Raw genomic sequence first — 11,291 nt, 5'->3', positions numbered from 1 at the left:
TATTTTTACTGGTTAAACGAAATAACTAAGCTACTAAAACTCACCACGAAATAGCTGTTGTGTCAGTATTGCATCATCACATCTTGCTAAGTTGGTCTGATTCGACAACGTCTTATCTCATACTATTGCAATTTGGAAAGGTGGTTTCATTTATAAAAAATGAACGGTATATCTACTATTGGTACGATATTATTAAAAACCTACGTATATTTTGTAATTAAAATTATCACTTTAAGTGTATTTTAAATTAAATAAAAGGTAATACATACAAACATTCCCAATAATTTTATATTTAAATTTAGCAAACTTTAAAATATGTATTATTTTACAAACACTATAAGTAATTTTTATAAAAGATAATGGTGAGTATATAAAAATTCTATATATTAATATAAATAAGGCAAAAGTTTTGAAATATATTATTTATTTATGATTACTAATACAAATTATCTAATCTGCTTGAAAATTGTTCATATTTTACAATAACAGTCTGTTTCAAAGGTCCTATCAATTGTAACGTGTGAGAATAATATTGTTCTATCTTATAAAATCAGACAGTATGTTATTATATAATATATAGATTTACTATCAATCTAAAACATAAATATTTTATTACTAAATGTGTAGACATCTATGTACAAAAAAATATATTAAATAAATCAAATGTAGCCTACTTTAAAACCATAAATAAAATATGTATTATTTCACTCGTGACTAACTTCATGCGTTATGTCAAGATCATACGTTTTTAAGCGAAAATTTGATACATTTATAGAAATTAGTAAGCATTTGTAAATGGTAATGTCACTCGCCTGCAGGCTGAAACGAAGTGGTGTCAGTCGGAGATTACACACACTAATGATTTTATAGCAGTTACACGGCACGTATTTTTGGGTAAGAATTTTAATATGGTTGTGATCAAAATTTATGTTGAAAGGTCAGAATATAAACGGCCAGAATTTGTGTCGAATGGTTCATAATATTTTTTTTCAGTCAGTTTATTGGTCAGTATTTATAAATAATAGTCAGTATTTATAATATATGATCTGTATTTAATCTTCAATGGACAGTAAAGAATTTATGCAGATTGGGTGTTAAAGCCGCGAAAGTCGATGCTGATTTTTCAAAGAAAAGCTTCTTCTCTGATAAGGCACATTTCCACCTCTTTGGGTATGTTAATAAGCAAAATTGTCGTGTTTGGGGCAATAAAAATCGTCATATGATTCACGAGAGACCATTACATGTCCAACAAAGGACTGTTTGGTGCGCTTTGTGGTTAAGCGGCGTCATCGGGCCTTACTTTTTTGAGAACAATGGTTGGACCGTAACAGTCAATGGTGAACGCTATAGACGCATGATAACCGATTATTTTTTGGCACGAAATCAAAGATATTGATGTGGAAGACGTGTCGTTCCATCAAGACGGCACAATTTGCCACAAAATGTTCATGAAAAAATGAATTTTTTAAAAGTTTTGGTGACGACAACTGGCTGCTGAATTTAATTTGTGGAGAGTCGTGTCTATACCGACACACCCAAAACGTTAGAGCACTTAAAAAGCAACATTCGCCAAGTTGTAGCTTAAATTTCGTACAAATATGAATATACAACATTTTTCCTCGACTAAAATATTTCAAGAACGGAGGATGCAAAATCTATTTTAGACAAGTCATTTATTTATACAATAAGCTAACTCCCAGAAAGTGTAAAACCTGTACAAAAATAGGATCCTTAATAACTCTAGTATGCTGGGCGATCCTCAAACTTTTTGGAGCTTCATCTACTTGATGCAAATAACAAAAGTACAGCTTCGATTGAATGAATCTGAAGACATTTACTAGCCATTCTGATCATCAGTGTAGTTTTGGGAGATTGAAGGCGAAAATATCGGCAGGTCCTGATTTCATTTAAGTTAGTATGAATAAATTCAGGACCATATTTCAAATCGGCTGTTATTTGTTTTTATCCTTCCAATGTTAACAAATATTTTCTATGATGCATGGCTAATTATGAAAATGATTCGCATAGATAAAAAGGAAAATTCATAAGTATGATTGATCAACATAGCTATTGTGTATCGTGATCAGTAGTAACGAGTTTGTATTTTTCAATTTTGTGTCATACACAAGGGGACCGTTTTTTAGAAAATGTACATAATTATTAAATAAAACATTAATTTGTTTTATTTAATAATTTGATCCTGTCCTTGACTCGGAGACAGAATGATAATGTGGCTCCTGTACTACCGGTATTTCATTTTGTAGCACCGGTAATAGTGAAGGTCGATATTTGCCCCAGTACCGAAAAATATTAGCAAAAATAAATAGGTCATCAAAGTTATTACAAAAAATATATTCACCTCATTGCCGCATTACACGCTTTAGAATCAGTCACGAGTGAATTAAAAACAAATAGCAATATGTATGCATCAGAAAAAGCTGAAGCAATAGAGATGGCCTCTAAATGAAAAATCCAACCTACATTTGAAGACAAGAGTAGGAAATTCGTAAAACGTAATTATGACGAGTTGGTGGATGATCACTGCTTTAACACAATTTCCATTTGTCCATTTGCTGTTCAAACCCAGATCTAACCTAATGAAAGTTCTAAAACTAATTATAGTATACAAACTAAGCCAATTCATCTCTCCGGGGAAAATAAGCCGAAGAATAAGTACAGACATCGCATCTCACATATTGCTCCATAGTTTGTCTGCATTTCGATATTACACTATGTTTTAAAAATATGATAGTTATCCTTACCGATGTTACTAATTTGAGAAGGCTAATCAAAATATATTCAAACCGAATTTTGGTCAATAGGAGAGCGCAAAAACAATTAACACTTCTCAGAAGGCAAAAATTCACGTCAAAAGCAATAAAATCGTGATGGCGCCGACTAGATTTTATTGCTTTTGACGTAGATTTTTGACTTTTGAGAAGGGATAATTGTTTTTTGGGCTCTCCTATTGGTCAAAATTCGGTTTAGATATGCTTCATTCGATTCTCTCTTATTGTAAGTCGAAATAATGTTGTAAAAAGTCTTAACATGAGCGCTAGATAACCGGACGTTTCCACTGCGACGACACAATTTTACTGTTTTTGATGTGGATTCTAATCATTAATAAAATAACAATGTGCTTGATTGCATAGAAGTGGTAACCGATTTCGGTGTCCTATTTCAAGCAGACTACAGGTTTTATCAGTATATATAAAACATATGCAATAAAGGCTCCAAGATTCAATTGAGGAGCTCGAGGGCACTATCTTTGGCACTATCCTTGAGCATACTTCTCAGGTCTGGTTGCCAAGTAATACGACCGACTCTTTTTTAATAGAATAGGTCCGAAAAAGGTTTCTCAGATATACATGAGGGAATATAATTATTATCCATTTTTATTTCCCCCAAAATTCTAACACGGTATGTTGCGATATGATTCCCTTGAGTCACGTCGACGAATGCACTTGGGAAAGTACTTCAATAAATTGCTGCTAAGAAAGATTTTGGAAGTAGTATTGTTTGAAATACCGAATGCAAGAACAGGAGTTTTGGACAACTCCCCAATAAGCACTGACTTTTTAACCATCTGTCAGATAGTATTGATTAATTCTCATTCAGGTACTCACAGTTGGTGGACGCATTATGGTCCAACCATAAATGTTATTATTGTGAATGCATTGGCGTAAATTTGTTATGCCCTGCACATGTATGTAAATAAACAAATATCTCTTAAGATTTTGTGTGAAAATTAAATACGAATGATTTATCGCAGCTGACTAGATCACATATTTAAGCCATTTTATATAAATTATACATATACAAAATTGTTCTTTATCAACATATTCATGAAGTCGTTGCCGTAAAGAGAGTTAACGGATAAAAGTTTAGATATGTTATTTTTTACAACCATATTTTATGTCAAATAAATATATATTAAATTATAATTATTTTCTATATTTCTTTGAGTTTTTATATATTATATAAGTCAAGTTTAAATAAATTAATATAATTTTTATATTGAAATTTAAACATAGCAGTAATGACGTATATAGAAAAGGTTTATTAGCAAAGAGAATGTTATTCATATAAATGTTGGTAACTATAAATAAATATGTTGAAGTGATAATTATTTCACATAAAAATGACATATTTATCTGTAAAGGTCGTACAATGTAAGAATTATATGAATTACCAGTTAAGTGTCCTATTTTCCACTTCAATGCCAATCATGCCTTCATTGGTCATTGTTTCTTCAAATAACCTTTCATAGATTGACTTTTATTTCAAGTTATTAAATATTTTTGCCATGTAATAAACAATTTATCATCTTTACTAATTCATTAATATATACATGCAAGGTCCCTACAGTGAATTATAAGAAAAGGCCAAATATTTATTGCATCTATAAATTTAATGAAAATTTTAATAATTATATATATGGTTAATAAAATTAAATATATAAGCAACTTATTTGTAACAAAAGTAGCAATAAGAAACATTATTTATAGTTTCCGATTATACTTTTTATAGAGGTATAATATATAGCAGATTAAAAAAAATTTAGGATAATGTCTTAACAGACAATTGATAAGTAAGCAATCGATACCGAGAGTTTAATAATATGATAAACTTTGAATCTGAAAGCTGAGAATAGTCGCGGAGTTTCATTGAAATCTTAACAACCATTGGAACGACCAGCAAAATAACAACACAAAATTAGTGGCATCGTTGAGCTTCATCTGGACTCGGCAATTTACAACATAAAATTGGTGGCAACGGCATCTAGTGAGTATCCTGCATCAACATCAATTGCCGCTCAAATTATTCAGGAAATTGATTGGATTATCATATATGTATTTATATCATATATAAATACATATACTAAGATTATTTTGTTTTTGTAACATAGGAAAATTAAAACGGAGGATTTGATGAAGCATGTACCATAATGAACAAATAATTTTGATATTTGCTGTGATTATTAATCGATTATTTATAATTTAAAATAAATAAACAATTATAATTTATGTAAGGAAATAAAACAACAATCAATATACATCTAAGGTCATGAATACTTCTTAAAGTATAATTAATTAATAAATATTAAAAACATGGTTTGTTTATACATTTTATATAATTTCTCAATAATTTTATACTTGAATTAAAATGCATAACATTTATCATTGACCCTAATGTCAAGTCTAATATATATGTTAAATATTATTATTAGTATAATTTCTACCATTTATAATACTGTTTAAACCAGAATTAATCTGTAAATAAAATACTGCCATATATATTAAATATAATTTCAACAATCGCAAATTTCATAAGACAGTTAATTAAATTGGCACTACAAGATGAGTGAAATTAATATACAATTACAACATTTTCCTCATTTTATTAAATATGTGAATGCAAAGGTACATTCCATTAAAAAAATGAAATGTCTAATTTTATTGATAATTACGCTGTCCATTTTTTTGCAGAGAATTTAGCTTTGCCTTAATCATAACCATAACGGCTGCATTTCGCCACGCTCAGGATAAACCAAATAGGGCAAATTTCACAGGGTTTCTATAATATATTAAGACAATTTATTGTGTCAAATCGAGACACCACAAAGGTGCCTTGCAAAAATTCTTGCTTATGAACGTTCAAAAACGGTGCAAAAATTCTTGCTTATGAACGTTCACGCGAGACGGAAAAGTTGAAGCACTCTTACCTTATCAGTCAGCATTCTGCACATGACTATTCCAAGAGCCCACCAATCTGCAGCATGACCGTAAGGTTCGTTGTTCAAAATTTCCGGGGCTGTAAAACAAAACAAACATTCCACTAAGAGATAGAAATAAATTTAAAATGTGTGATTTACAATCATCATTCATTCTTCTCAGACGTTCTAATATCATAAGACAATATTTCATTAATGAAAAATAAAATAAAACGATACTTCTCGAAACACGGCGAAGAATGCTGATGATGTAAAAGACACCTTATAAATAGATAAAAATTTAGACAATAGAGGTAGATTGAATAGAAATGAAAACATAAACTGTTATATATAAGTGACTCATTTAATGATTTTCTTTCCATATATATACATTTAATAATGTAAAATATAAATATATTTGTACACTTATCCGCTATATACGTGTTAATCATATAGATAACAAGTCACCTTATTTATACATATTTACAAACACAGACAACATATATCACTTATCGATCTCGCTAAACAACATAACCGGCAAATTCATGACTATATATAGTTTTTCGTTAAATACATCCATTTACACGTTTTATTTTTGGACCCCTGTACAAAGATATCTCATATATTTCATCTACTACGTCCAGGTACATTATATAAAGATAAAAAAGCTGAATATCATGATTTGTCGTATCTATAATGTGATATTTTTTTGCAAATTTCATACAAGCAACAATCATGTGTTAAAAATAACTTATCTAAGAAATAAAATAACACGTATGGATAATTTTATTTTATTATAAAACGCTTATAATTTTTATTCCCTTGTATGGTATATGATCGTAGCATATACTTCTTACACTAATACATTTTTGGCCTTGCGGACCATAAGGCAAATCATTGAATTTATACAAATTATTAAGACATTTTTACAAATAACAATTCATTATTCGATACACAAATTATAAGCAAACATTACAACAAAGTATAAAAAAAGTATCTTAAATAGATAAATACATAACTATCGTAAACTACACCACAAAATAATTAAGATTAATAACTATGGTTACTTTTAAATAGTTTAAAAATAATCAACAAAATTATTTGTTAAATATACATTTCTCAGATTCTCACTAATACATTTGAACTTTACTAATCACATGACGAACTAAAATAAGAAATTAAAAAAGTCGATCATAAGACTATCGACTTCTAAAATAATCGCTTAAAAATTTCCTAAACTACGAAAGGTTGTCACAAAAAATAAATCTTAGAACAATGATTATATGCATCGTAACACAAGCGTTGTTCTATTGACAAAGATAAAAATCTATATAATTTTAAAATCACACAACTTCATTCATATATGTATTATTATCGACTAAAAACGTTATCACTTTGAATTTATACACGTATGTATATTTTCCATTCACACTTACAATTTACAATGATTTAATATAATAACAGTCTCTCGTATTAATATTTATCTTTTTGCGAAAAAATAAATATAAACACATTTATAATAACCCAAAGAGAGACGACAAAAATGTAAGTACCCCGCATATTTTTATCATATTATTATAAATATTTAATTCAATACGCTCTATACATCAATTTCAACATTTGTGCTTTGGTATTAAAAAAGTTAAAAATCGAATAAACGAATAATTTAGACGTATCGTTATCACAAAATTATCGTTAATCGTTTTGTACAGAAAACTGTTTTAGCTAACACCAAGTTCGGATAAATTACTATTTTACGCTATGATAGTATTTAATCGCAAAACTATTCAATATATAGCCGGACAATTAAGTGGAGCTAAATGTGGAAATTTTGATAGGTGCAATATACTATTCACCTAAACAGTGAGTGATCTAAGCTCATAAAATTAGTCCTTTGAAGTTTATGGCGAATACATCAGCACATCTATGCTTCATTTTAATTATTGAAGAAATAACGTTTCATTTACATACTATGTAATTTCTCAAGAATGACTTTTAATAAGCCACTTAATTAAAAAGAAAATAGATATAATGAAATTCTAAACCAGATTGTGAATGAAATAAACAATTGCATAGAATTAAGAATGGGATTGTTACAATGATGAATGTGTAATTTTTATACACAATTGAAATCATTTTTTAAGAAATACATATATATTCCAAATTATGTTAATTTTTATTAGAAACTAACAAATTGACAGTAGGTTAAGTCCCAATTTTAAATTGAGAATTGAAATATTGTAAAAAATGATAAAAATATATCCACAATTTGTTTGTATAGTATATATAAAATATAAGTGCAGATCTTTGATTGAAAAATATTAATAACGAATCATTTAAATATTAAGTACGTATTATTTTTGAAAAAAAAGAGCAAAGAAAAATACACAAAAAGTGTTTATCTATTCTGTGAAAATCATGCAGTAAATCTAAATAGTACTGCATCTTGATAAAATTGAAAATTAGCCTCAAAACTTAATTGTCCAACCGGGGCAAATAAAAACTAGCAAAACAATCAAAGAGCGAGTGTCTCGCGTATCAATTTTTTAACAGTGTTCACCGTACTGCTCGAGTCGTTGTTCCCGCCCAAGTTATAATTGAACTTGAAGAGATACGGCTGGACGTCCTCGTACGTCGTATCGAAAATCATATCCAGATCCGACTGGATCGGCACGGAGGGGACGTACTCGTGCCTGTTCATAACCTCGGTTATGTAGAAAATCTTTTCCTGCAACATCTCGCCGACTTTCTCCCGGCACACCTGCCTGTCGTCCTCGCCATGCAAGTTAATCAATTCGAGGCGGATGGTCCACACCTCCCAAGGTGTGCACTCGGCCTGTCTGAACCACCTGTAGCGTTTCTTTTGGAAGAACTCGAGGCTGATTTGGCCAGTGGACGCGCCGTCGGTGCCGCGCAACAAATTGGAGAAACTCTGTATCTCCTTGCGTACGGTCCGATCGAGACTCTTCGACGAGCAGCACACGTATGTAAAATCTATGAAATCGCAATCGACGTCCGTGTAACCGATCGTACCGATCGAATAACTGCCCTCGTTGTTATAGATGAACTTTCCGAACGATCTGTGGAACAGTATCGTTTGAAATATGCTGGCGACGGCTTCGTCCACCTGCCTCCCCTCCATCGATAGGGAGAAAACTTGCGAGCGAGCGTTCATTTTGACTGATTGACTTAGCGAATATCACCTGGTGGCACTCGACGACAGATCTATCATTTTATTTTTAAATTACACACAAACAATCATCTGTACATTACGAAGGGACCACCTGAAATCCAATTCGATGCCTTACACGAAAAATAATAAAATACCCGTCAAGAGAGTTAGACAATAAATAGAACCACAGTAACTAAGTATATTGCCGTTTTGGAATGTATAGTAGATATTGTACCCATGTATTGTAGAGTGCCGCAGATGGTAGAAGTTCGGCAACCAAATTTTAACCACTTTGATAGACCGAAATCTATCAATTGGAAATGTCCCGATGCATTCAATAAGATGTTTTCAGGCTTGAGATCGCGATATACAACGCCAGCGTTATGAAGGAAGTCTAAAATATAATTTCAATAATTAAACACTGAATCAAAACCGTAAATTCTCGCCATAAATATATACCTAAAGCTAAAGCGAGCTCTGCCACATAAATACGGACAAGTTCTTCAGGTAAACAGGGATATTTTTCCAGCAAAGTTGTAAGCTCCCCTCCCGAGATATATTCTGAAACTAAATAACCATCCTTTAAATAAGAACATAGCACAAAAAAAACACAATAAACATACCGATAAACAATTTTTTATGGCTCTGCCACTTTAAAGTACAAGCTACAATAAAAGGATTGTGTCCGCAAACTTCTTGAATATGCACTTCGTCTTTCACTTGCAACACAGCACTCTCAGATAAGATCTATTATCGATATCTAAATTAATCAACACATTCGAATCATAAATCATAGTGAACGTATTTATAAATACCTGCGCTTTAGATAGTACTTTTAAAGCAAATAGTTCTTGCGTACCGATCTGTTTTACTTTATAAACCTTGCCGTAAGCTCCTTTTGATATTACGTCTAGTATGTAAAACTGTTTGTTGTGATCGTCAGTGTTGATCTTAAATTCGGGCAGAAAAATAGATTCTATTTGAGGAACCGGCCAGGCTGTCTTACTAGCTATTAACGGATCAGTTAGAGTGCTAGTGTTCCACCTAAAAATACAAAATTTAAAAAGTAAATAATAATTTTTTTTATCCACTACATACTGACGATTTGTTTTAATTGAATACAAACCTACGCCTTGAGACTCTTGACCAGGGTCTTGAAGAAACAGATGACCTATTGCTGACGCCGCTTACAAACGATCTGCCGCTTAGATTTCCGACAAAGTTTGCTATACTCGAGGAAGTCTGAAAAATTATAACAATAAGATAATTTTACAACTATATAAATATGTATACATGAAAAGTACTATGAATATAAAGTAAGGCTTGTTTATAAATTCAGCCCAAAGGCGGATTAAGACCCTAGTCACTGACATTTTAAAGATCATAATTTGTCTGATACCCTCCCAAAAATTTAAACTTATTTTATGGATATTTTAAATGTATGTATATAATAGTACTAAGAATAATTTGAAATATTCCACACAAAATTAAGAAAACAGCGACAATACATTACACGATTCAACCTCAAACTCGAATAAAATTCACAACTTTACAGAAGTTTTCTTTTTCATTTTTCGGTATACCCAAACGATATATATTGGCTTTGGCTACTTTGGCGAGAATTGCTAGTTCTGACGTCATCATTGAAGAAAGAATCCGATACATTATTAATGTGCTGTAGGGTATTTGCTCAGAAGATAAATAACAAATAAATATATTTTATTTCATAATGTAATAGATCGATATTTAAATAATAATTCCAAAAGAGCTCGACAACCGAAGGGTTAATATTATATTAATTTGCAGTTCTCTGATTTTATCTTGCGTTTTTATTAGTTGTAATCTTTGTGCAGACATTAGGTTTATTAGAATAATACAACTTAAATAAATAAATACATTTTAATAAGCTTTTACTACAGTATCTTTTTAGGTCAAAGGTTGAGAATTTAGCTTCAATTAAAATTCAGGAATACAAAAATAAACAATTTGACTCAACCGTTAAAAATTCCTGGAACATTCTGCCAAATGAAAATTTTCATAGGGTAAGACATGGCAAGTTATTCTCACAATTCAAAATATTAGCAGAGATGTATATTGACTACTTTATATCTTAACAAATATTTTTAGTCTGCGACGTCACATACACACGCGGACAGACAATAATGAACTTATATCAAGTCGAATAGTTTTAAAATTGTCTCACATTCTTCTAAATAAATGCAAATGCATTAATATTCTGAAAAGAATTATATAAATATATATTAATAGTAAGTAGACAAATATAGACTTATAGACAAACTGCAATAAAACAATGCAAAAAATTAGAGTAACTAGTACTCCCAAGGAAATTAAATTGAATTAAATTCAATAAGCAAGATCATTTTTCTATGTCGACTATGAACATAA

The 11,291-nt window shown here is 30.5% G+C and overlaps 2 protein-coding genes across 3 annotated transcripts in view; both read right to left on the bottom strand.

Moving 5' to 3' along the window:
- Positions 1-11,291, bottom strand: part of S6KL (ribosomal protein S6 kinase like) — a 99,883-nt gene that overhangs the window by 87,117 nt on the left and 1,475 nt on the right. Inside the window, exons 2-8 of one of the 2 annotated variants that reach the window (XM_088182021.1) lie at positions 10,012-10,127; positions 9,701-9,929; positions 9,509-9,632; positions 9,345-9,452; positions 9,121-9,279; positions 5,726-5,814; positions 5,053-5,577 (exon numbers count right to left, since the gene is read on the bottom strand). In XM_088182021.1, the coding sequence (XP_088038147.1) occupies positions 5,506-5,577; positions 5,726-5,814; positions 9,121-9,279; positions 9,345-9,452; positions 9,509-9,632; positions 9,701-9,929; positions 10,012-10,127 (897 nt within the window). In that variant the 3' untranslated portion in view covers positions 5,053-5,505. Of the gene's footprint in view, positions 1-5,052; positions 5,578-5,725; positions 5,815-9,120; positions 9,280-9,344; positions 9,453-9,508; positions 9,633-9,700; positions 9,930-10,011; positions 10,128-11,291 lie in introns of those variants that run through there. The other variant, XM_088182014.1, reaches the window with a different exon arrangement.
- Atg101 (autophagy-related protein 101) lies at positions 6,057-9,127 on the bottom strand. The gene has a single exon (XM_088182035.1). It carries the CDS (start codon positions 8,886-8,888, stop codon positions 8,229-8,231), a length of 660 nt encoding a protein of 219 aa, XP_088038161.1. The 5' UTR covers positions 8,889-9,127; the 3' UTR covers positions 6,057-8,228.

The sequence above is a fragment of the Plectrocnemia conspersa genome, unplaced genomic scaffold, assembly GCF_051122295.1.
Source record: "Plectrocnemia conspersa isolate PC_06_02 unplaced genomic scaffold, ASM5112229v1 ptg000001l, whole genome shotgun sequence".
NCBI classification, from domain to species: Eukaryota; Metazoa; Arthropoda; class Insecta; order Trichoptera; family Polycentropodidae; genus Plectrocnemia; species Plectrocnemia conspersa.
This window is presented reverse-complemented; position numbering and strand designations above follow the sequence as displayed.